Raw genomic sequence first — 26,455 nt, 5'->3', positions numbered from 1 at the left:
AAAGGAATGTCTTAAAATTCAGAATGGCACCAGGCCCCTCACCCATAAGATGCATTTTGGGATAATCTTGGCGCCAAATGGTTTATCCTGGGCCATAAAATGATTAACTTGAATCTTGAAGAAGGGCAGACCACCATACAAATAGTTTCATTTACATAGATTAGGGGAACAATATCTGAGTATAACATACTGGTTTGTCAAGTAGGTTCTGGGCCAAGAGGCGGAACCGACTTGGAGACAGAGTTTGGGGTAAAGGCATAGTACATTAGCATAGCTTAAGACAAACATTTCCATAAGAAAAAGGCATTGGTTATCTCTAGGCTCAAGAATAGCTAACTTCAGGGGAAACCGGGTGTCATTATGGCAACACAGTATTTTAAGAGAAACCTCCCTTTAAATTTGTATAGAGAAGGAAAAAATATTGCTAGTTTGTTTCCTCCTGCCGCTTAAGAGAGATAAAAATGTCTGACACTTGCAGGCTATTTCCTCCATTTGGAGACCCCTGGCCTTCCTGCCTGTTACCCTCTCATTTTCATCGACTCCAGTCCCCAGGTCCTGGTCTACAAAGACTGTGAAAAGTTTGTCCTTTCTTCCTCCTTGAGAATTCCAGACCCCTCTCTCCTTGGGGATCCCTAGATTTCCTATCAACCTGCCTAGGAAATGACTCTCTCACTCCTACTGTAACTGAGATGACGTTACCGTGGCCAAAGAATGCCCGTTCATGTTGTCTTTCTTCACAGAGCTGTTCTAATAACAATTAATTACAGTAGTACATTTATTAGTATTATTATTATGAGTCACTATTATTTATCAACCACTGTGTCATCCCCCACTTTAGATAAGAACATCTATATTCCAGAGAGATTGAGTAAATCCTATAGGGCTTCATACCCAGTAAGAACCACAGTCTGTTTCATGCCAATGTCCTGATCTTTGTGATCTGCTCCTCCACCCCCTCCTTTCAGTTCTTCATTGGACCTCAGCTGAGTTCTCACAGCGGTTTCCAGGGTGGTGGAGGCACACTGCCCTGGTAGAGAAGGCCAGTGCCCTGGGAGGTGGGAGGAACTTCCGTAGGCACCCAGTCATCTTCGTCTTGTGAGGCTGTGGGCTCAGCAGATTCATTTTTGAAGCCTGAGTAATCCCTTCTGGGCTCCCACCCACGTTTGGCCCTATCAGGGCCATCACGGGACTGCATCTCTTTGCTGGCTCTGTGCTGACTACGTAGGTAACCGATAAAGTCACTCACCCTCTCTGGGCTAAAGGTGCCCGGAGGCCTTTTCCTCAGCCTGCAGCCCTCGTACGGCCAGTTCGGACAAACTCACAGTAGGGCTCTTCAGGAAAGACAGCCCTTGTCCCGCTGTGTTGGTCTGTTGCTCAGACAGACCAGGCTGCAGGTGCTGGCATGCGTGGATAGGCTGGTCCTTGGGAGAATCGCCTGTGTACAGAGGGGTGCACAGTAATAGCTAGCTGTTACTTCAGTTAGCTTCTCTCAGCAGGATGAAGAGAAATCTGATTAAAGTAATTCACTGGAAGATGAGAATGACAGTAGGCTTAACCCTCCTGGAGAGAAACTTCTTTTTCCAGCAAATCCTTGACTGGTGGCGGGTTGGAGGAGATGACATCGTGCCTTCCTTCCTCCGCCTGCCCCATCTCATGGGAGCCAGGTAGGAGCAGGTAGGAGAAGCTGGCAGACAGGTGGGTAGGCCTGTCACAGTGCCCTTGTCTGTTCTGCTGCCGTTTTGCATTCGCTAAATGTCAAAGGGAAGGGACAGGCAGTTCAGCACGTATTTTCCACCCCAGGCCTGGGTTTGTTAGTATTTTCTCTTTGTTGGTGGCCCACCATGGCTCCTGGAGTCACAGGCATGGGAAGCCCAGTGGGGTATATTCTCTGTGGCTTCTTCCTCGGAGGCCCGTTTCGTTCTGGGAGGAAGGGGAGCTGGCCCCACGTGCAAGGATATGCGCCCCTGAAGGAAGTCCTTCATATCGCCTCTGTGCCCAGATCAGATAAGGCACCACGCCCTGCCAGTGGTTCCCCAAACCCCTGTGATTCAGCGCTTTTACAGTGCCCTCTGGGGTCCCGTCTGGCTGAGGCCCCGGATACAATGTCAGGTCTCTGCAGATCCACGCGGCTGAGCCCTTTGTGGGGAGTCTGTCTGTCACTTGAGATTTGTCTCAACTCTTCCTCTCCTGGCGGAGTGAAATTTATCTTTCCTCTGAGTTTTACTGTGTGGTAGTCTAGCCCCTTCCACACTGGGCTGGAGGGTAATCGTGTCTGTCTCCTTGACTAGAATGAAGCTCCATGGAGAAGGGAGCACTGCTTACCCACTTTCTTATCCCTGAAGCTAGCTCAGTGACTGCCACAGAGTACGTACCAGGACAGAAAATGTAATGTGTGTTTTGAATCACTTGATGTTTTTTTTTGTTTGTTTTTTTTGTTTTTTACTTCCAGTGCTTTGCTTATTATCCAGTGAAACTCTCAGTGAACATTCCTCAAATGATTGAAAAGGACATAGCTGAGAGGCTTGAGGTTGCTGTCAGGCGGAGCCGTTTCTCAACCATGTGCTTCTCCGTGCCAGCCCCTTTCCTCCCCTGTTGGCATTTCCCAGGAGAAAGCTGTGGGGTCTGCCCTCCCCTTTGCAGTTCTTGGCCCAGATCCTCCAGATTTGAAAACACCTGACTTTGAAAGATCAGATTCACTCCTTTCTTCCTGTCTGGTTTCACCTTTGTATCTGTGGTTCATTAGGCTTTTGGATCCAGCTTGAAGTGAGCGATGGGGGAACCCTAAAAAACAAAAAGAGAATTAGAAAAAAACCTGACTTTGATCCACTCCCATCCCCTGTGACAGGTATCTAACAAGTCTCTGAGTTTTCTCTACCATATCCTCCCCTGCTTAAAACAAGATATTCCCATTTGAATGCAGAGTTCCAAAGAATAGCAAGGAGATAAGAAAGGCTTCCTCAGCGATCAATGCAAAGAAATAGAGGAAAACAACAGAATGGGAAAGACTAGAGATCTCTTCAAGAAAATTAGAGATACCAAGGGAACATTTCATGCAAAGATGGGCTCGATAAAGGACTCAAAATGGTATGGACCTAACAGAAGCAGAAGATATTAAGAAGAGTTGGCAAGAATACACAGAATTGTACAAAAAAGATCTTCACGACCCAGATAATCACGATGGTGTGATCACTCACCTAGAGCCAGACATCCTGGAATGTGAAGTCAAGTGAGCCTTAGGAAGCATCATTATGAACAAAGCTAGTGGAGGTGATGGAATTTCAGTGGAGCTCTTTCAAATCCTGAAAGATGATGCTGTGAAAGTGCTGCACTCAATATGCCAGCACATTTGGAAAACTCAGCAGTGGCCACAGGACTGGAAAAGGTCAGTTTTCATTCCAATCCCAAAGAAAGGAAATGCCAAAGAATGCTCAAACTACCACACAATTGCACTCATCTCACACGCGAGTAAAGTAATGCTCAAAATTCTCCAGGCCAGGCTTCAGCAATACGTGAACCGTGAACTTCCAGATGTTCAAGCTGGTTTTAGAAAAGGCAGAGAGCAAATTGCCAACATGTGCTGGATCATCGAAAAAGCAAGAGAGTTCCAGAAAAACATCTATTTCTGCTTTATTGACTATGGCAAAGCCTTTGACTGTGTGGATCACAATAAACTGTGGAAAATTCTGAAAGAGATGGGAATACCAGACAACCTGACCTGCCTCTTGAGAAACCTATATGCAGGTCAGGAAGCAACAGTTAGAACTGGACATGGAACAACAGACTGGTTCCAAATAGGAAAAGGAGTATGTCAAGGCTGTATATTGTCACCCTGCTTATTAACTTATATGCAGAGTACATTTGGAGAAGGCAATGGCACCCCACTCCAGTACTCTTGCCTGGAAAATCCCATGGACGGAGGAGCCTGGTGGGCTGCAGTCCATGGGGTCGCTAGCAGTCGGACACGACTGAGCGACTTCACTTTCACTTTTCACTTTCCTGCATTGGAGAAGGAAATGGCAACCCACTCCAGTGTTCTTGCCTGGAGAATCCCAGGGACAGGGGAGCCTGGTGGGCTGCCGTCTATGGGGTCGCACAGAGTCGGACACGACTGAAGCGACTTAGTAGCAGCAGCAAAGTACATCGTGAGAAACGCTGGGCTGGAAGAAACACAAGCTGAAATCAAGATTGCTGGGAGATATATCAATAACCTCAGATATGCAGATGACACCATCCTTATGGCAGAAAGTTAAAAGGAACTAAAAAGCCTCCTGATGAAAGTGAAAGAGGAGAGTGAAAAAGTTGGCTTAAAGCTCAGTATTCAGAAACCAAAGATCATGGCATCTGGTCTGATCACTTCATGGAAAATAGATGGGGAAACAGTGGAAACAGTGTCAGGCTCCAAAATCACTGCAGATGGTGATTGCAGCCATGAAATTAAAAGATGCTTACTCCTTGGAAGGAAAGTTATGACCAACCTAGACAGCATATTAAAAAGCAGAGATATTACTTTGCCAATAAAGGTCCATATAGTCAAGGCTATGGTTTTTCCAGTGGTCATGTATGGATGTGAGAGTTGGACTGTGAAGAAAGCTGAGCGCCGAAGAATTGATGCTTTTGAACTGTGGTGTTGGAGAAGACTCTTGAGAGTCCCTTGGACTGCAAGGAGATCCAACCAGTCAGTCCATCCTAAAGGAGACCAGTCCTGGGTGTTCATTGGAAGGACTGATGCTGAGGCTGAAAGTCCAATACTTTGGCCACCTGTTGACTCATTGGAAAAGACTCTGATGCTGGGAGGGATTGGGGGCAGGAGCAGAAGGGGACGACAGAGGATGAGATGGCTGGATGGCATCACCGACTCGATGGACATGAGTTTGGGTGAACTCCAGGAGATGGTGATGGACAGGGAGGCCTGGCGTGCTGCGATTCATGGGGTCACAAAGAGTCAGACATGACAGCGACTAAACTGAACTGAACTGCAATCCAGGTACCTGGGTTGTTTCATTTTGAAACAATTTTCTTTGTTTCTTTTTCTGTTACACACAGACTCCTTTTAACCATGGATTGCAATAGAGGTTGTTTTAGGCAAGGCCAAGTCCATGGAAATTCAAAATGTGGGGTAAATACAAGTTTTGGGAAACCCTTCCATACATTACAGAGCAAGGGGTCTGGGAACATTGTAAGCCTCATACAGGGGTAAATGGCAGCTTCGGGGTTCAGTAGAAGTATTTGCAGATGTTGTTGAAAGCCCCTTAGCTGCCATAATTGGCCCCTCGGATCACCGTGTGTGGTGGGCACATGCCTGAGTTGGCAGCCTGCACTTCTGGGCTTCACGGTCACCTCTTGCAAAAGCATCTGTGGCTCCTAATTGCTTGTGGGAATCCAGAACTTATTTACTGGTGGCGTTTAAAGAGTTTCCTGGTATATCTTCAAGTTGCCAACTTGACGTTTCAAAAATCCTTTGAACCTTCTGGGGGGATAGGGAGGGAAGTATAGAGAGATTTCAGAGGCATTTGAAATATTCCCTCAAGAAAAGGTAGGGAGCTGACTCCTGGTCCCCACAAACTGGCGCCTGCCTCCCGGTCCTGCTCAGTCCTAGCTGCCCCACCCTTTATGCTGCTCTCCCCTCCTCGGTTCTCCCACACCCACTGGAGCCCATCCTCCTTTCTCAAGACTCTGCCCTGTGAAGTTGGCTACTACGCAGCCTCAGGTTTTCCATTAAGGGTCTGAAGAGGCACAGGTTGGAACCAGCAGCTAGGAGTTTCGCTCCCTGTGTGCTAACCTCCTGCCTTCCCTTAACCCTCCCCAGCAGACACCACCGAGCACAGATGCTCCTTCTGTTAGTGAGGACCAGCACCAGAGCCTCTTGGAACAAGGCAGTCCTGCCCCACTGGTCCCTAAGGTCTTTCCTTGGTCAGCCTGACTTCCTGGTCTTTTAATGTCCAATCATCTTTCCCATGACCTTCGTGATAGCTCAGTTGGTAAAGAATCCACCTGCAATGCAAGATGCCCCGGTTCAAATCCTGGGTGAGGAAGATCCACTGGAGAAGGAATAGGCTAACCGTTCATGGGCTTCCCTTGTGGCTCAGCTGGTAAAGAATCTGCCTGCAATGTGGGAGACCTGGGTTCGATCCCTGGGTTGGGAAGATCCCTTGGAGAAGGAAAAGGCTACCCACTCTAGTAGTCTGGCCTGGAGAATTCTATGGACTGTATAGTCCAAGGGGTCGCAAAGAGTCGGACACAGATGAGCAACTTTCACTTTCCCTTTCCCACGGCCCAGTACCAAAACACCTTTGATGGGTGAGAAGTGTCTTCATGTGCCCAAGAAAAACAGCTCCCATGCTCTCTTCACACATTATGTACAGTACAGTTACCCCTGAATGGTAACACCACCTTGGTCTTTTGTTTCTGTTCCATTATTTGCTTTGTGATCTTCTGCGACTTATCTGGTTAGCATGATATCATGTCAGTTTTGAAGCTTTGTGCTGCTAACTCTACACATGATTGCCTTCCAGGTCCCAAACCAGTGGTGTTCCTGCAGCATGGCTTGCTGGCAGACTCTAGCGACTGGGTCACAAACCTGCCCAACAGCAGCCTGGGCTTCATCCTGGCAGATGCTGGTTTTGACGTGTGGATGGGGAACAGCAGGGGAAACACCTGGTCTCGGAAACACAAGACTCTTTCAGTTTCTCAGGATGAATTCTGGGCCTTCAGGTATCTTTTGAGTCGATTATGGCAGGGGTCTATTTCCTTGGTACCCTCAGTGTAAACACTGGGGAGGCTAATAGAAGGGGAATTCAAGACCATATGACGGGAAACCGATGGTTTATGGAAGGTTCTACCCTTAACCTTCTCCCTTCCTTCATAAACGTGTACTCCAAATATGAGGAATTTAATAAATAGCAGTAAGGTAAATTATAAATAAATGGTTACATTGAAGGATTAGATTCAGTAAGGAGTTTTTAGTTATTTTGGCATTCCTGGTGGTGTGGGTTCTGCTGAGTAAATTGTGTCCCATAACCTTCTCCTTTCCTTCATAAACATGTCCTCCAAGTGTTCACTTTTCTTATTTCCAGAAGTTCTCTTCTCTCTTTAATTCCAGCTGGACCAGTTAATCACTGCATGACATTAGGCATGCATGCGGCATGCTCTGTGTCTGTAAAATGGGGATAATAAATACCTATCTTGTAAGGTCACTGGGGGCTTAACAGAGAAGATGCAAGCTGGAAAGAGACTGGCAGAGAGCCTGACACGTTGGGAGTGGTGGTAACAGCACGCGTGCACATGGGCTCAGGGCTGTGTCCCCAAACCAGGCGTTGGAGAAAGTCAGCACCAGGGACTCCTTCGGGCTTGCTTCCCATTTGTAATACCAGAACCTACCCAAGGCCATAAAACACAAGAATGAGAGCTTTTTACCAAAGGCCTGTCCAGGAATATATTTGTTGTTACATTATTTGTAATAGCAAAAAGTTGCAAACTCCCAAATGCCCATCAGCAGTGAATGGACAAATAAAGTGTGATGTATTGACACAATCACCAACCGACAGCTATATGCGATGGCAGAGATGAAGTCTGCCATCATAGAAAATTTCAAAAATGGATCACACTCTGAAAAGTGAGGAAAGCAGTTATTTTCAGGAGGCATGGGTATCAAGAAGCCCAGAGAGGCTTCTGCAATCCGGTGAAGTTCAGTTTTCTGCACTCAGGGCTGGTGTACCCAGCTGTGTTCAGCTTGTAATGACTCATCAGACCCACACACTTGTTATTTGTATGATGTTGTATTTGTGTACCATGTCTCCATGAAAGATTTCCTTTTATTTGGATTACAGTTTTGATGAGATGGCAAATTATGACCTACCAGCTTCAATTAACTTCATTCTGAATAAAACGGGCCAAGAACAACTGTATTATGTGGGTCATTCTCAAGGCACCACAATAGGTATGTATATAGTAAAAACGGAAGGTGGATAAAATGTCTTGTTACAGTGTTTGCCCTTAAAAGTGAAATATTAAAAAATGGTTAGTTCAGATGGAGTTTTATGTTTGTTTTTTAATGCCAAGCAGAAATAGTGAAAAGGGCAAAGAATTTTTGTAAAACCGAGTCTTCTCTGGAAATTCAGACTTAAACATAAATAGGTAAACATGCTGTATATGGCTCCCTTGATTGAAGGAATTAATGTAAGCCACAGCCTATTACGGGGCTTCCCAGGTAGCACTAGTGGTAAAGAATCCACCTGCCAATGCAGGAGAAACAGGAGATACAAGAGATGTGGGTTCAAGTCAGGAAGATCCCCTGGAACAGGAAATGGCAACCCGCTCCAGTATTCTTGCCTGGAAAATTCCATGACAGAGGAGCCTGGCACGCCACAGTCCAGGGGGCCACTGAGTAGGACATGACTGAGCACGCACACACACGCATATTACATATCTTCCTAGTTAAATACTATGGGGATGTGAGAGGGCAGACAGACAACAAGGAGTTGTATAAATGTAGGAGCTTTTATAAAGAAAACAAGGAAATATGCTGATTTTTAAAAGTGAAGTAGACTAAACTAATTATAAGGATGCCACAATATGCTTTATTTACAGTTTTTAAAAGTCACATGTATTTTTGATTTATGCTGATGATAAAAGTAATATGGGTTCATTGTAACAGAAACAAAATTTAGCAAAGTTTCAAGAAAAAAAAGAATTGCCCATAATTTGAGCAAACGAGTTCCCCTGAATACGGACTAGAGACCTGTGTCATAATTGGTTTAATTCCCTCTTTAAGGGTAAGCTATGACTAATATCTTTGTGTTCCTATTACACAATCTCCTTAGAATACTTTTCTAGAAGAAAACTATGATATGAAAGGTAAAAATACTTTAAAGTGTCTCCAGATATGTGGTCAAGCAGCCTTGCTCTCATTACCACCCCTCCGCTCTTAGCCAGCTTGAGAGCCTTCAAGCAAAAAGTGACACGGACATAACTGCTCTTCTTATTAATGGACTTAACCGCTTTTTCATCTATATTCCTTCTTCCTTGACTTGTTTATTTGTGTCCTTTGCTCCACTGCTTTCAAAGTTGACATTCTGGGGCCAAGTTTAAGGCAAGAAGTGACCCAAAAGGAAGCTAAAAGATATTTTAGAGCTGCTGCTGCTGCTGCTGCTAAGTTGCTTCAGTCGTGTCTGACTCTGTGCGACCCCATAGACCCACCAGGCTCCCCCCGTCCCTGGGATTCTCCAGGCAAGAACACTGGAGTGGGGTGCCATTGCCTTCTCCATTTTAGAGCTAGAGAATTCTAAATGTGTAAGTTCCTTTTGAGTCCATAGTGATTGCTTTGAATACGTTTGTACATCATTCTTAGCGATGAAGGGATGGGGACCAGGGGTGGAGCTATTAGGAATACAGTCTTCAGTCTGGCTTACATCATAAAGGAATGGGAAACATCTCCTGGTTCTAGCAACTTGGATTTCTTCCAGTGTATATCTAGGTTGAAAATCGAAACAAGCACTTAACAAATACTTAATTTACTGATTTAACCAAACTCAGTGTGTGCACACGTAGGTGTCTGTGTGTGCATGTGTGCTCAGTCGTGTCCAAATCTTAGCAACCCCATGGACTGTAAGCCCTCCAGGATCCTCTGACCATGGAATTTTCCAGGCTAGAATACTGGAGTCGGTAGGTAGCCATTCCGTTCTCCAGGGGATCTTCCCAACCCAGGGATCGAACCCGTGTCTCTGGAGTCTCTTGCGTTGGCAGGCAGATTCTTTACCACTGTGCCACCTGGGAAGCTACATAGGCTTTCAGAGGCCCTCATTTCTAGAGTTTTGCTTCCTGGCATCGCTTGCATAGATAATCAACAAGGACCTACTGTATAGCACAGGGAACCATACCCAGTATCTAGTGAAAGTGAAAGTCACTCAGTCATGTCCAACTCTCGACCCCATGGACCATACAGTCCAAGGAATTCTCCAGGCCAGAATACTGGAGTGGGTAGCTAGCTGTTCCCTTCTCCAGGGTATCTTCCCAGCCCAGGGATCAAATCCAGGTGTCCCACATTGCAGGCAGATTCTTTACCAGCTGAGCCACCAGGGAAGCCCAAGAATACTGGAGTGGGCAGCCTATCCCTTTTCCAGCAGATCTTCCCGACCCAGGAATTGAACCGGGGTCTCCTGCATTTCAGGTGGATTCTTTACCAGCTGAGCTACCAGGGAAGCCCAGTGTGGGAGACCTGGGTTTGGTCCCTGAGTTGGGAAGATCCTCAGAGAAGGGATCGGCTATCCACTCCAGTATTCTGGCCCGGAGAATTCCATGGACTGTATAGTCCATGGGGTTGCAAAGAGTCGGGCACAACAACCTGAACGACCTTCACTATTATTTGCATGGTTCTCAAATTGCCACTAGAGGGCAGCATGCACACCCACCCTTGCCTTTGCAGAGGGAAGTCCTGGAAGATGGAATTCTGTTATTTTCCTTTTGTTCTCACAGGTTTTATAGCGTTTTCACGGATCCCCGAGCTGGCCAAAAAGATTAAAATGTTTTTTGCCCTGGCTCCTGTGGCTTCAACCGAGTTCATGACTGGTCCTGTAGTTAAATTAGCACAAATTCCAGAACTTTTTCTCAAGGTATTTGGACCCACCCCACCCCCACTCCCTTCCTTCACAGATTTCCTTTGGTGCTGAAGAACTGGCCTTTAGTGGAAGAATGTGTCTTCCTCCCCCACCAATGGAGTAGCAGGTTTCCTTCTTTCCATGATTTTTCTTCCCTGCTTCACCCCTACTTCCAGATCCTAGGGAGTCAGGGAAGGTATCCTTAACTCTACACTGGAGCCTCCTGTTCTCATGGTTAACATATCAGTGCAGCGCCCTACCTGCCAAGAAAGAGAGCACGAGGAACACCAGGAGAAAGGCAGCTTAAACCTCATTGAAGTTGCCCTCTATTCCATAGGATGGGCCTGAGCATAGAGGAATAGGCAGGAAGTGGGAGATGGGAGCGTCCACGTGCCTGACGTTGGCCACACTGATGGTGATCTAAAGACACAGTTCCTATTATATTTTATTATATGACCCCTATGCGCGGGCTGATAACGTCATCAGAGATCAATGCGTGAAGCCCCCAAGCTGTACTCAGGGAGGCAGTAATTTTTATGAGAAGTTGAGAACCAGCTGAGGCCAGATGCACTATCTATATTCTGGACATGATACATTTATACACACACATTTGAAACCCTATACAGGAATATACCCTTAATGTATACATATCTCTTGGCCATTTAAGAAGTATGTTCAGAGGACATACAGACCCTCCTCTGACCTCAGAACCCAGATTCTCTGTACCAGTGGTCAGACAGGCAGATAAGACATGGGTCCCTCTAACCAGATTTATTTTAAATACCTCGGATAATAGAAGCTTCAGTTTTCATTATAAACAATTAGAGATTACAAAGTACCTTCAACTACCAAGGCTTCTCCTAGTACTTTCCTCATGGTGCTCAGTTTGGGGTCTTTTCCTATGGACCTTGTGGGTGAATTTACATACCTGTATAGGTCCAGAGAGAAACATATTTTTTTAACGTATTCAACTGTGTAACTCGAGTACCTTGATAAAGACCCTATTTCCAAATATGTCACATAGTGAGATAAAAGGAATGTCTTTTGGGGAAGGGACACAATTCAACCCATAAAACTGCCTTTATAAGCATTTGAATTTTTCATTCTGCTTATCCTTCTGGATAGGCATTAGCAAAAGTGTAAATTATAAGGAGATAATTTGAGTTCACTATAAGGAAGATCTTTTTCCTGTTTCATGGTATGTACATCTGTGAAGATCTGCATGGAAGGCATGGTGATTACCCCAGAAATACTTGAGCACAGGTCCAGGGGCCATTGATCAAGCCTGCTGTACACGAGGAGTCAGCAAACATTTTCTGTAAATATTTTTGGCTTTATGGGTCACATCATTGCCATTGCAACCACCGAGCTCTGCCATTATCATGTGAGACAGTGTGTAAAGAGATAAGCTCAGCTGTGTTCTCATAAAGCTTTATAAAAACGGCATGCTGACAGAGGAGGCATGGGGCTTTATTGCTTAATGGGTACAGAGTTTCAGTCCGAGACGCTAAAAGAATTCTGAAGACCGATAGTGGTGATGGTCACACAACACTGTGAATGTACTGATGCGGAACTGAACACTGAAAAATGGTTCAAATGGTAAATTTTATATCAAATATTAAAAAGCCCCCAAAAGGAGTGGGCAGGATTTGGCGCACTGGCCAGTAGGATTGGATTAGACGTATGTGTTCTAAGGAAACACATTGCTGACCAATTACAGTTTCATCTGTTTCTCAGAAGTCACTAGCCATCTATCAACATCAGATGAAACCTGGGGCTGGCCCTGGGATGAGGGATCATTCAGGCCCTTTCCCTCTGTAAAAGCCTTCTGTGGACCTATTTGATTCGCTGCCTTCATTTTTGCATTTGAGACTTTCACACGTGTCATATCTGCTGTTGCCTTAGTAAGCACATCACCCAGGAATCCTGGTTTGCATGACTGGTTGCCCTTTCTCGTCTGAGTCCCTCTGTGGAGATAGGTGGCATGTATCTGCTTGTGAGGCGGGACATGGAGGCCGCTACATCATAATGAAATGCTGAGACAGTCTTTTTATTTTATAGGATTTATTTGGGATCAAAGAATTTTTTCCACAGAATACGTTTTTGAAGTGGCTGAGTACCCATATGTGCACTCATGTCATTCTGAAGGAGCTTTGCGGAAATGTCTTTTTTGTTCTGTGTGGATTTAATGAGAGAAATTTGAATATGGTATGTATGTTTACAATAACACTTGCTTTAAACTTTCAGAGATTTTATTTTATCTGTGAATATGTGTCTTTGTGTTGGAGGATGTGGGAGAGGCAGGAGTGACCTCAGTAGAGCTCAAGAATCTCATTGCAGAGGCACGAGAAGCCACCTTGGCAGGTGCCTGAAGCACCATCTGCGGCCAGCCTCTGGCCAGTGCTTGTCGGGTTCCTGCCTTGCACCTGTGTGAAAACTATGCAATGAGGAGATTGCTCATCATCTAAATTCTGATATTTATATTTTTTAAGGAATTTTTTCTTTAAAATAATAGACACATTTAGCTGTGTTTAACTTTTGGAATGTCCACTGATATACAAACACCCATTTATATACATCTACTTATTTATTTTATAAAATGTAAACCCTTGGCCAGCAATGTGCTGATATATTGTAATTACAAGTTACATTTGTAATTTATTGAGTTATAGTTTGAAAATAAGTTTTAAAATTCTGAAGTGAAGACTCAAGGACATTTTTAAGGGATGTTGATTTTTCTGATGAATAAAAAGCAGGGTGTGATTGTCATAGAAAACTTTGGAAATTCAGAAAAACATGCAGAAGAAAATAGAAATGACCAGTAATCTCAGCTGGTAAGCACCACAGTTGCAATGTTGCTGTATTTCCTTTTTTTTTTAATTTATTTATTTATTTTTAATTTTTTTATGTATTTCCTTTGTGTGTGTGTGATTATGCATATTTTTATAGGATGTATTAATACTTGTGGTCAAAGAATTTTTTCTGGTTCTCAATCTCATGTATTTGAGGTTATGGCTCTGTAGTTTTTAATGCTTCCCAGTATGAACTGTGTTTAATATCAATGCCTCCTTCATGCTATTTTCATTCTTTATTTCCACATATTTATTTTGCAGTCTAGAGTGGCTGTGTATGCAACACACAATCCTGCCGGAACTTCTGTGCAAAACATGATACACTGGCTCCAGGTAGGCCTTTCAGGAGCGTGGTGGGAGGTTGTAGAAAATCAGCATTGGAAAGTTCTGTGCATTCTAAGAAACAGAAAGTCTGCTCACACATCTGGGCTGCCTTCCTTCCAGTGCCCTGGCCTCTTGTCACTGTGTCAGCGTTGTCTGTGTTATCCTTCCTTGGGGAGACTGCATTACATGCAGGTTCACCAAACAGCTATTGAGGGCTCCCCTGGTGGCTCAGTGGTAAAGAATCCGCCTGCTGTTGCAGGAGACACAGGTTCGATCCCTGAGTTGGAAAGATCCCCTGGAGAAGGGCATGGCAACCCACTTCAGTATTCTTGCCTGGAGGATCCCCATGGACAGACAAGCCTGGTGGGCTACAGTCCACAGGGTCACAAAGAGTCGGACATGACTGTGCAGCTAAGCACACGGAGCATTTCAGCATTAACCCATGAACACAGTTTACCTGAAACATCAGTGGATGAGCAGCTAAATCAATCATGGATATAAATGAGAGTCACTGAGTTTTAATATAGACTTTTGATTGAATGATCACGTATCACAAAAATATGCATGTTTATTCTCCTGCTGCTACTGCTGCTAAGTCACTTCAGTAGTGTCCGACTCTATGCAACCCTATAGACGGCAGCCCACCAAGCTCCCCCGTCCCTGGGATTCTCCAGGCAAGAACACTGGAGTGGGTTGCCATTTCCTTCTCCAATGCATGAAAGTGAAAAGTGAAAGTGAAGTCACTCAGTCGTGTCCGACTCTTCGTGACCCCATGGACTGCAGCCTACCAGGCTCCTCCGTCCATGGGATTTTCCAGGCAAGAGTACTGGAGTGGGGTGCCATCGCCTTCTCCAATGTTTATTCTAGAAAATGTATAAATTACATATGGCTATAATAATAAGGTTTCTCTTATATCATTCTGTAATCCCCCACGGAGAAAATGTGTACCCAGGGATATGAAATGTCTCTGCATTGTACTGTTTCTGGCTGCATGTCATTTCAAAAAGTAGTAGTTAAAGATATAGATAGAGATCATAATTATAGAAATAGATTGATTTATTTTCTTCTCACTCTTATAATTTTTTTTCCCACCTGACAATATGTTAAGGACTTATTTCTACCTTGGGGCGTGTTTTTTCCCCCTTGTACAATTGTACAATTTTCCCCCCAGATTCTTTTTAAATATGAAATAACTCACCATTTAAATACCAAACCAAGATGCAGGGGGTGTCTTGGATAGCAGTTTCCAAACATCTGGCAGTCACTGCCTGCATCAGAATCATGTGAGTTGCCTTTAAAAATACACTTTTTAATAAAATACTGTTTTTAAAAAGAAAGGGGGAGTAGGTTTGTTGTAGCGCTACTCAGTGGTAAAGAATCCACCTGGCAATGTGGGAGATGCAGGTTCAATCCCTGGGTTGGGAAGATCCCCTGGAGAAGGGAATGGCAACCCACTGCAGTATTCTTGCCCAGAGAATCCCATGGAGAGAGGAGCCTGGCAGGCCACAGTGCATGGCGTTGCAAAGAGTCGGACACGACTGACCACACTTGCACGTTGGATTAACTACAGTCCAGGCTTTTGAACCTGCACTCATTTCACATCCTAGCAAGGTAATGCTCAAAATTCTTCAAGCTAGGCTTCATTAGTACATGAACCAAGAACTTCCAGATGTACAAGCTGGATTTAGAAAAGGCAGAAGAACCAGAGATCAAATTGCTAGCATCCCCTGGATCATAGAAAAAGGACGGGAGTTCCAGAAAAACATCTACTTCTACTTCATTGACTGCACTAAAGTGACTGTGCACTGTGTGACTGTGTGAATCACAGCAAACTGTGGAAAATTCTTCAAGAGATGGGATACCAGACCACCTTAACTGCCTCCTGAGAAACCTGTCAAGAGATGGTGATACCAGACCACCTTAACTGCCTCCTGAGAAACCTGTCAAGAGATGGGATACCAGACCACCTTAACTGCCTCCTGAGAAACCTGTATGCAGGTCAAGAGGCAACAGTTAGAATCGGACATGGAACAACAGACTAGTTCCAAATTGGAAAAGGAGTACGATGAGGCTGTATATTGTCACCCTGCTTATTTAACTTATATGCAGAGTACATCATGCGAAATGCCAGATTGGATCAATCACAAGCTGAAATCAAGATTGCTGGGAGAAATATCAACAACCTCAGATATGCAGATGATACCACTCTAATGGCAGAAAGTGAAGAGGAACTAAAGAGCCACTTGATGAAGGTGAAAGTAGAGAGTGAAAAAGCCGGCTTAAAACTCAGCTTTCAAAAAATTAAGATCCTGGCATCCAGTCCCATCACTTCATGGCAAAAGATAGGGAAAAAGTGGAAGCAGTGGCAGATTTTATTTTCTTGGGCTCCAGAATCACTGTGGATGGTGACTACAGCTGCGAAATTAAGAGATGCTTGCTCCTTAGAAAAAAAGCTATGACTAACCTAGACAGCATGTTAAAAAGCAGAGACATCACTTTGCTAACAATGGTCCATCTAGTGAAAGCTATGATTTTTCCAGTAATCAGGTACAGATGTGAGAACTGGACCATAAAGAAGGCTGACTGCCGAAGAATTGATGCTTTGAACTGTGGTGCTGGAGAAGACTCTATGAGTCCCAGCAAGAAGATCAAGCCAGTCAATCATAAAGAAAATCAACCCTGAATATTCATTGGAAGGACTAATGCTGAAGCTGCAATACTTTGGCCATCCGATGTGAAGAGCCAGTTCATTGAAAAAGACCCTGATGCTGGGGAAGATTGAGGGCAGGAGGAGAAGTGGCCAACAGAGGATAAAATGGTGGGATGGCATCACCAATTGAGTGGACTTGAGCTTGAACAAAGTCCAGGAGATAGTGAAGGACAGGGAACCCTGACATGCTGCTTTCCATGCGGTTGCAGAGTTGGACCTGACTTAATGACTGAACAACAACAACAGTGCTTTAAAACAAGACTCCTGTGTTCCATCCTAGAGATTCCAATTCATTCGGACTGGAGAGCCTAAACTTTTGTTTTTTAAAAACAACTTTATCGAGGTATAAGTGACATACAGTATTTAAAGTGTACAGTGTAGTCTGTTTTGCCATATACACCTGCAAATGTATCACCACAGTCAAGACAATAAACATCTCTCTCCCCCCAGAGGCCCCTGTTAACACCCACTCCTGGAGCCTGCTCAGACCCACGTCCATTGAGTTGGGGATGCCATCCAACCATCTTGTCCTCTGTCGTCCCCTTCTCCTGCCTTCAATCTTTCCCAGCATCAGGGTCTTTTCGCATGAGGTGGTCAAAGTATTGGAGTTTCAGCTCCAGCATCAGTCATTCCAATGAATATTCAGGGTTGATTTCCTTTAGGATGGACTGCTTTTGGTGCCGAGTGGTGAGAATTTAAATATTGTTTTAAAATTCTGCCCATTAGATTCTACTATTCAACAGGATTTGAGACCCATTGCTTCAGGACATTACTGGCACATTCATGTCCCGGGAACCCTGGCTGTTGGGAGTGCCATGGGTCACCTCCCCCTAGGCTTGTCCCTACGAACCAGGCAGGATGGGGCGTGAGGCTTTTATTGCCATGGTGACTATGAGGCCCAGTGCTAAGCATCAGTGACTCAGTGTCAGAGTCTGGCTTAGAAGAGAGGCATCTGCAAGGCAGGGAGCTCGGGACAGGCAGAAGAGCACATACTTCCCTCTGAAGTAATGTCCTAAAACCTTCAAAAGTCCTCAGATGTTCACTGCTAAGTATCCATTCAGGCCCCTGCTTTTCTCCTCAACCACATCTCTGTTTAGCCAGTGGTTTTCTTTGTATGCCCTGCCATCAACGTCTGCTGGTCTGCGTGAGCATTTTTACCCTCACCCCTAATGGACATTTTTCAGGAAGGCCCAGCGTCTCATCTCAGAGGCCAGTGCTCCTCGTGCAGAGGATGACTGAGCTGAGCTCAGAGCATATGCTGAGCGTCCAGGCATTGCACCCTTGTTTCTTAGCACAGCACAGGGACCCCCAGCCCTGGCTTCTCAGAGCCCCTGGGAGTGTGGTGGCCAGGGCTGTCAGATTCCCCCGTTTGCCCCCCAGGTTGGCATTCCTTCGGCCTTTCCTGCTGCACGCCTCCCCGTCCTCTGGGTTTGCCTGGAGCTCTTGGATGGGCTATAAGCCAGGCTCCTGCTCTTGTCTAGCCCTTTTCTCAAATAGCTGGTGGGAGTCAGAAGCTGCTGGCTGTGGATACGAGCAGCACTCTCAGGTCACCCGGGGGTGACCATGTGGTTTTAGGTCCTAAGTGCATTGGAATGTGCCCCAAGAGTCTTTCTGAAGTCCAGATTCCCTGCAGAAGGTGGCCCTACCCTTTTGCTCTTCTGCTCCTTGTGTTCCCTTTGTCAAGAAGATAGTTGCTTTTTTTGGCCCTTAAAGGCCATTGTATTCATAGTACCTTTTGAAATGAATCTTTTGTTTAAGTAATTAGCATTCGCTGCTCAATAATTCTAAATGTAGTTCTTTACTGGGTTTTAGTATTTAGCTTAAAATCTTATCCTCTAGTATAAGCCTCACGTGTTGCAGATTTCTTCCAGAATCTCTAATCTCCTTGGTGGCTGTGCCCAGAGCCCAGGTCCTTGCTCCTGTTTGAAAAAGGCAGGTCCTAACATATCTTTTCAGTGCTATTCAGAAGTGTGTGTAGTAGTTGCTAAGTCGTGTCCGACTCTTCGCGACCCAGTGGGCTGTAGCCCACCAGGCTCCTCTGTCCATGGCATTATCCAGGCCAGAATACTTGAGTGGGTAGCCTTTCCCTTCTCCAAGGGATCTTTCTGACCCAGGGATTGAACCCAGGTCTCCTGCATTGCAGGCAGATTCTTTACCATCTGAGCCACCCTGGAAGCCCTCAGAATTATTTAGGACACTCTAAGATAACTTGGGTCTATCCAAGACTTGTTAGGAATCAGAATTCCTGAGGGTATGGCCCTGGGATCTGTTTTTTAATAAGTACCTTGTAAGATCTGATGTTCTCTATTGTTTGAAACCTGCTGCTTAAGAAATATACATTAGTTAGGCTCTTCAAAACACTGTAAGATACATTTAGTAATTCTTTATTACATATATATGTTCATTATGAAATTTTCAAAAATATGTGAGTACAAAGAAGAAAATACATCCCATGTCTACCACCAATGATAACTACTACTAGTATTTGGGTATTATAGGGGAGGTATAATTTTTCCTTTACCCCCTTAGGGTTTCTGACTGGGACTACTGTGGGACAGATTAACAGGAGTAAAGCATATGGATTTTTTTCTGTGTTCATGGGAGCCCTCACAAGAAAAATGAAGACCCAAAGAAGTAACTCTGCCGAGGTGCTAAAATACTAGGTTGAACAAAGAGTAGCAGTTGTGGAAAAATAAAATATCTGGGGAGACTTACAGGATATGAGAGTGATTTTTACAAGGTCTGTGTGTTTAGCTTCCCACAGCCTCCTCTCTCAGGCTCTGGTGTTGTGCAGGCTTCTTCCCCCTGATGTAGGGAGGGCTTCATTCACATGCAAGTTTTGTTGTCTCCTTTTAGAAAGAAAAAGGAAGGTCAGTGTCCTCCTTGCATCTGCTGTTTTTCAAGTGCCTTTAACTCCAAATGATCATTATGCCAAAGCGGCATGTTTTGAGTTGGCATGTCCTAAACTCTTTCAGTGTAATCTTATAATTTTTTGGTATAGTTGTTTCCATTACAAAAGAAGAATGATGCTACGTGCACTTTTTAATTATTTTATTTTTATTGAATTAAGTAGCATTGTATTTCTTAGGTACAGGCTAAGTTGCTGTATCAGAGACTCTAAAATACAGCAGCTAAATAGTTTTCTTCCTCAGAATCCAGTCCAGACATGAGTGGCCCGTGATTGTGGAGTGGGGGGAATGACTGCTCCAGGAAGTCCTGCAGGGACCCGGTGCCCCCTGCAGTGTAGCTCACCATCTCCGGGGCACTGGCCTCTTCATCTGGTTGAAACTGGGTCACGTTCATGGCAGTTTCAGCCCACACGAAGGAAGCCCAGAGTTCCTACTCTGGCAGCTAGGTCCTTAGCAAAAAACCTAGAAATTTTATTACTGAAAGGAAGAAGGCAAGATTGGGTCCTGGGGGGACAAACAACAGTCTGTGCCATAGTCAAAAATACTTTTCCAGGTCAGTAACTATACTTAGAAATATTTTAACTGAGAACAGATTTTTATTGCTTGAATTTATTATTATTTTTATTATTACAATGATAGTGTTTTTTGGGCAATAAAACATCCTAGAATAAGTATTCTTGAATTAGACATCTGTTCTTATACCTTAGGGAGATGAGTTTCTTAGGATATGGTCTTGGTAGACTTAATGATCAGAGGATAAGTATATCTTTAAGACTTGTAGATATGTACAATGGCACCCCACTCCAGTACTCTTGCCTGGAAAATCCCATGGATGGAGGAGCCTGGTAGGCTGCAGTCCATGGGGTCGCTAAGAGTCGGACAGGACTGAGCGACTTCACTTTCACTTTTCACTTTCATGCATTGGAGAAGGAAATGGCAACCCACTCTTGCCTGGAGAATCCCAGGGACGGGGGAGTCTGGTGGGCTGCCGTCTCTGGGGTCGCACAGAGTCGGACATGACTGAAGTGACTTAGCAGCAGCATGGTACTTTAGAAAGGTTGACCCTGAGTATAACCATAGTGCTGTTCAGTTTTATTTTCTGACTTTTCTCCACTTAATATTGTTTATAAACAGTTTTCTCTTTCTATTTTATTATATATCCATTCACAACAGTGGCATACTATGTGAATATTGCAATATGATATATTTAACTAAGTATCTGTCATTGAATGTTAGCTTATTAATAGAATTTTGTTACTATAAATAATCTTCTTCACATTTCCCATCTTCTGAAATGCCCTTTCAAGACATATGTGAGAAAGGGACAAACTGATGTCTGTCTCCAGGGGCAGAACAACTTGCATTCGTATATTTTCACTGACAATTAGAGTTGGGGAACAGATGTACTAACAAGTGCTGTAAATTCATATCTTATTCTGCTTGTTCAATGTGCTTCAGATATTAATCTCTGTCATTCGTGATGACAAAAGCAGATGCTAAATATTTCCCCTGTAGTACCTCATCTCACATTGTTTTCTGTTGCGTGAAACAGTAGAATTTCATGCAGTTGATAAGAGCTGAAAACTTCTCCTGGGGCTTCCCTGGTGGCTCAGACGGTGAAGAGCCTGCGTGTAATGCAGGAGACCCGGGTTCAATTCCTGGGTCAGGAAGATGCCTTGCAGAAGAGAATGGCTGTCCATTCCAGTATTCTCATAAATCAAAAGCAGTTTGGCAAAAATGTCTAGGTTTTTTTCCATTTACTATTTGGAGAAGGAAATGGCAACCCACTCCAGTGTTCTTGCCTGGAGAATCCCAGGGAAGGGGGAGCCTGGTGGGCTGCCGTCTATGGGGTCGCACAGAGTCAGACACGACTGAAGCGACTTAGCAGCAGCAGCAGCAGGCACCACCCTCTGGCCAAAACGTGAACAGTTTCCAATTCATTTAGTTCGCCCATTTTGAATTTGTTTCTCCACATGTTTTTAATTGGGGGATATAGAGGAAGTATGAATTTGCATTATTTCAAAATTTATGAATAAGTGACTTTTTATTAATATTTTTATATCATGCTATTCAAAATAAGCATACATTTAAGTTTCAAATACAACATCATTTCATGGCTCCAGTATCCTCAAGTGGTTAGAAATGTTCTGGTGTGCAGTACAGTTTGGTGATTATACTGGTACTGGTACTCAAGAAAAATATTAAATAAAATAATTAAAATGTTAAGTAATATGACTAATCAAATAGAATGGATATAGGAAATATGATGGAAATTGTATGTAATAATATATAAATATATTAACATATTAATATAAGTATATTGTGTTACTATTAGGCTATATATGTTTGCTAATACAATTAATATATTTACATACTAATATAAATATATTTACCCATATATTGCTAAGTTGCTTCAGTCGTGTCTGACTCTGTGCAACCCCATAGACGGCAGTCCACCAGGCTCCGCCGTCCCTGGGACTCTCCAGGCAAAAACACTGGAGTGGTTTGCCGTTTCCTTCTCCAATGCATGAAAGTGGAAAGTGAAAAGTGAAAATGAAGTCGCTCAGTCATGTCTGACCCTCAGCGACCCCATGGACTGCAGCCCACCAGGCTCTCCCGTCCATGGGACTTTCCAGGCAAGAGTACTGGAGTGGGGTGCCATTGCCTTCTGCCATTACCCATATAAATATACATTAATCATGTATAAATGTATATTAATCTATATATTATTTGTAATATGTATTCCTTTCCCAAGTTAGATAGTTAACACTTTAGAAAAGTTTAAGATTCAAATTTCAGTAAGAACATCATCATAAAGGCTACCCAGTGGATGCACTGTTGATCGAGTATCGTTTACAGCACACAGGTGTAGCTGCTTTATTGTGTCATGTAATAGCTACTTTCCAATCATACAGTGCGAAACTGAATCATTTAGGAATGGAGAAAAAATAATGCCATTTTATTTTAAATCAGTTTGGAAATGAAGAGTGAACTGGGTTTCAGTATAAACTTGGGAGTTGGTGATGGACAGGGAAGCCTGGCTTGCTGCAGTCCATGGGGTCGCAGAGTCGGACACGACTAAATGACTGAACTGAACTAATAAATTTGGTATCTGGGGAGGTGGCTAACTCTTGCAACCTATGATGTTAAATCAAATTTCTGTGTTAGATAACTCTCCCCCACCCCCAATTATCTTCTATCTAGGTTGTTAAATTGCACAAGTTTCAAGCCTTTGACTGGGGAAGCAGTGCCAAGAATTATTTTCATTACAACCAGGTAAAGTGTTCAAAGTTTTTCGAATTTAAATGGGCCCTGAAAACTCATCAGAGAAGCCAGCCTGAGTTATGAGAATTCTGGCTGGGCTCAGGTGCTGGGGAAATGTCCAGGAGGGTTGACTAGGTAGCCTTTGTTTTGTCCTAGTCAATTCTAGAACAGCCTAAGCTTCCTGGTTCACTCTTTGGACATTGTCCATTCTCTGGCTCTGTATGTGCAACTGTCTTTCTCATATGTCATGGATAGTGATCAGGCACAGATATTAGAGTCAGACAAACCTAGGTCTGGTAGCTGGTGGCTGGTGGTGGCGGGGGGCGGCGGGGGGGTGGTGTTTGGCCAAATTACATTGCCTAAACCTTTTCTTCCATATACAAATAAATTGACCTTTTTTTTTGAGTGCTAAGGAGTCTAAAGTGTGAGGCCCTACGCCCATATTTTCCTTATTTAATTCTCAGAATATCCGTGTGACAGAGATGTCATTATTATTATTAAAGCAGAAGAAACTGAGACTTAGAGAATTTCTATGACTGTGTCACACCCCAGAGGGAGGAGAGGTTTGGGATATGACTCCAAAACCCCTTCCCAACCACTTGGTTTGGTTTTGCAGCTTGGCATCAACCACCTGGGAGAATGATGCCTTCCTCTCAAGGATGTTACCAGCACAGGGTAACAATTCGATAGCCAGCAGTCATTATAGTATTCTTTTCTTCTGGGTTAGTCTTCTTGTTTGTTCTGGCAGTAGTTAAAAAGTAACCTGAGAGCAGTTTTCAAAATTTGGTCTTTTATTCTTGGATCAGATTTTCTAGGCAGTGTTTTCAGGGGATCGCATTTTTGTCAATGAAAACAACAGACACAGAGCCTCCTGTGGGTTTTCATTACAGAGTTCCCCTCCCCTTTACAACGTGAAAGACATGCTGGTGCCGACTGCCGTCTGGAGCGGAGGTCGGGACTGGCTCGCGGATGACAAGGACATCGTCCTCTTACAGATGCAGATCTCCAACCTGGTGTACCACAAGCGCATTCCTGAGTGGGAGCATCTTGACTTCATCTGGGGCTTGGATGCCCCGTGGAAACTCTATAATGAAATTATAAATCTAATGAGGAAGTACCAGTGAGTGTCAGACTGGAGACATTCACTGTCAAGTCGCTGTCAAGTGTGTTTGCTTAATTTCTCTAAAATACTCGTTTCCTTTCCCAGGCCTTTTATATTTTTATAACCAAGGAAATTATGCTGTTGAAGATGCCTGATTCTCTCCAGTTAGGATCAGAAATGCTTTTGCTTTTTTCATTTAATCATGGCCAAATACAAAGCTGGTGCCTCGACCAGTCTTAAAAATGACACTGATTCATAAACGATCATGACCATTCCATTTATCCTTACTATTTAGAATACACTGTATTGCCTTTTTACTCTCAACACAGGACGCATTGACACATGTTGGAATTTTCAAGATGCCTTGTTCATCAGTAAATAATCTGACACAGACTTGAAATAAGCTCAGTATATAAGTACCCAGTTCTTACCTGCTTGCCTTAAAGGGCTCTCGGTCGAATGGCCTTGTATTTAGAGATCTAAGTGACACCTCCTCATGTTCTCATGTAGTAGGTACGAAATCAACTTCAGTGACACCTCAGCAGTGCTGGTTATAATGATCCTATGATGAATTTTATCAAGCCTAATTGTGAGAGCTGCTATTTAGCAAATATTTAAATTGCTCAGACTGAGGAAAATAATTTTCTGGAGTCTTCAAAAATAAATTACATTCATTAAAAAAAAATACATTCATCAACAACAACCACCACTATACTTTAAGTAACTTGACTGGTAGAGCCAACCACTGATATGCATGAACTTTTCATTGTGTGGCAGGCCATAAAGCCACTTGTTTCAGAAGAAGAGTCCTATGAAGACACGATAGCACTATTTTTCCTGAAATTGCAGTGTTCACTTCACTAGCTGCTGGAGCCTGGCGATGGCATGTGTAGAGCAGAAGCCCTGATGCCACTCAGGTGGAGTGCACAGAAGAAATGTGAATGTGAACTTGGTTGTTTTCAGTAAAGCTCAGGGATTGTTTTTTCCTTTTGTATGTGTTCAGATTTTTAATACTCCTGATTTGCATCCCTGTGTCAGGACACCCACATTCACCTGCTTCTCTCGCAGCCCCGTTTCCTTACAGTGCTGGCAGATGAACAGTGACAGTTGCTCTGGTTTTCTGATAGAGTTGCTTTGCGATAATAAACAACACTTGGTATTGGTTAATCTGTGCAGACAATGTAAGACTACTTTATAACATTCAAGTGACCTTATTTAAACTTGTCAATAAAACTCAGCCTCCCAGGCCTGAAGCACTGTGTGCAGGTGTGAGTTCGCCTTTATTTAATAGTCATTCTGGACTTCCTTCTTTCAGCAGGACTTAGTTTTCCTTCTTGTCTTTCCCCCTGCTCCTCCTTACTCTTTGTAAACCTCATTGATACTGCCCGTGGACCTTTGGTCCTCTCCCATAGGGAGGAGAGTGGTCTTAAACCTAAGGAGTCAGGGGATGGTTTGGGAATCTTCAGGGTCTGCTGAGCGAAGCTGTGAGCAGAGACTAAACCCTGATTAACCCCGTCTGCAGGTAGTGGCTGCAGACGGGACCCTAGATTCAAGCTCTGTCCATCAACTGCTCTCCTTAAACAAATGAAGCGACCGAAGCTAGCAAAGGCAACATCACAGGGCTCCCAAAACGTAGATTTAGGGGTCTAATGTGATCTCTCCCACTGCTCTGTGAGCTTTAAGATCTGTCTTACTCACCTTTGTATACCTAGGATCTAACACAAAGCCTGGAATATTCGTGAGTCAATAAATATATGTGGACTGACAGAATGTGTGAAAAGTGGCAGACTTTGTCATTGAGCTGAATGAAATTAGATGCACAAGTAACTGCTGGGAGAGTCTGAAGTGGAATCTGATTTTTCATGGCAACTAAAGTAAAATTGTGCAGAAAAGAGTAAAATTGTGCTAGATGGGAAGGATGTATGACCCCAGGGGATGACACTCTTCCTGCTGGTCTTATGTTCCCCTAAAGGAAGAACACTTCTTTCTCCTTTGACCAAGGCAAACTGGTTTGCCAACCAGGTACAAGATCCTTAAGTATAGGGCCAGAAATAGCATGATTATTTTTGTTGTTTCCCACCAGTAGTGAGAGAGAGCTGGCCAGAGAATGGCTTCCGGGTTTTAGGTGACTTGGTTTCCCTTCTTTGGTTGCTATCATGGAGTCTCCCTCAGATGCCCTGGTGAACTCGTGGGGAGTAAATCTGCCACTCCCCGGAACATGGGAGTGAAGGAACAGGGCCTAAGTTCTATAGAGTCCACCTTTTATTGTTTTGCTCTTCGCCTCCTTGCCAAAGTTTTCTTTGGGGATTTTTCATCAGTACATGGGCCAAGCCAGAGGTGGAGATGTTGCACGGTGGTTCTTACTACAGCTGAGTTACACCAGGGTCGCTAACCCCCCAGGCCACAGACCAGTACCACCTATGGCTTGTTAGGAACCTGGCCACACAGCAGAGGTGAGCATTGGTGAGGGAGCCGAAACCTCATCTGTAATCATAGCTGTTTCCTACCGCTGGCATTACCAGCTGAGCTGCGCCACCTGTCAGATCTCCTGTCAAAGCACCGATGGGACTATGAACCGTGCATGCGAGCAGTCTAGGGTGCGTCACTCCTACGAGAATCTAATGCCCGCTGCTGATCTGAGGTGGAGCTTAGGCAGTGATGCTAATGCTGGAGGGGGCGGGCTCACGGAAGCACCCCACCCC

General features: G+C 44.1%; 1 protein-coding gene across 1 annotated transcript in view; it reads left to right on the top strand.

Annotated features, from left to right (window-relative positions):
* The window catches only part of LIPA (lipase A, lysosomal acid, cholesterol esterase), a 42,940-nt gene extending 17,926 nt beyond the window's left edge, over nucleotides 1-25,014 (top strand). Inside the window, exons 4-10 of the mRNA XM_010838505.1 lie at nucleotides 6,513-6,711; nucleotides 7,827-7,936; nucleotides 10,471-10,607; nucleotides 12,654-12,800; nucleotides 13,706-13,777; nucleotides 22,592-22,663; nucleotides 23,542-25,014. Of these exons, the coding sequence (XP_010836807.1) occupies nucleotides 6,513-6,711; nucleotides 7,827-7,936; nucleotides 10,471-10,607; nucleotides 12,654-12,800; nucleotides 13,706-13,777; nucleotides 22,592-22,663; nucleotides 23,542-23,775 (971 nt within the window). The 3' untranslated portion in view covers nucleotides 23,776-25,014. The remainder of the gene's footprint in view (nucleotides 1-6,512; nucleotides 6,712-7,826; nucleotides 7,937-10,470; nucleotides 10,608-12,653; nucleotides 12,801-13,705; nucleotides 13,778-22,591; nucleotides 22,664-23,541) is intronic.
* Nucleotides 25,015-26,455: the final 1,441 nt, after the last annotated feature.

This window comes from Bison bison, unplaced genomic scaffold (assembly GCF_000754665.1).
Source record: "Bison bison bison isolate TAMUID 2011002044 unplaced genomic scaffold, Bison_UMD1.0 scf7180017864097, whole genome shotgun sequence".
NCBI lineage: Eukaryota > Metazoa > Chordata > Mammalia > Artiodactyla > Bovidae > Bison > Bison bison.
This window is presented reverse-complemented; position numbering and strand designations above follow the sequence as displayed.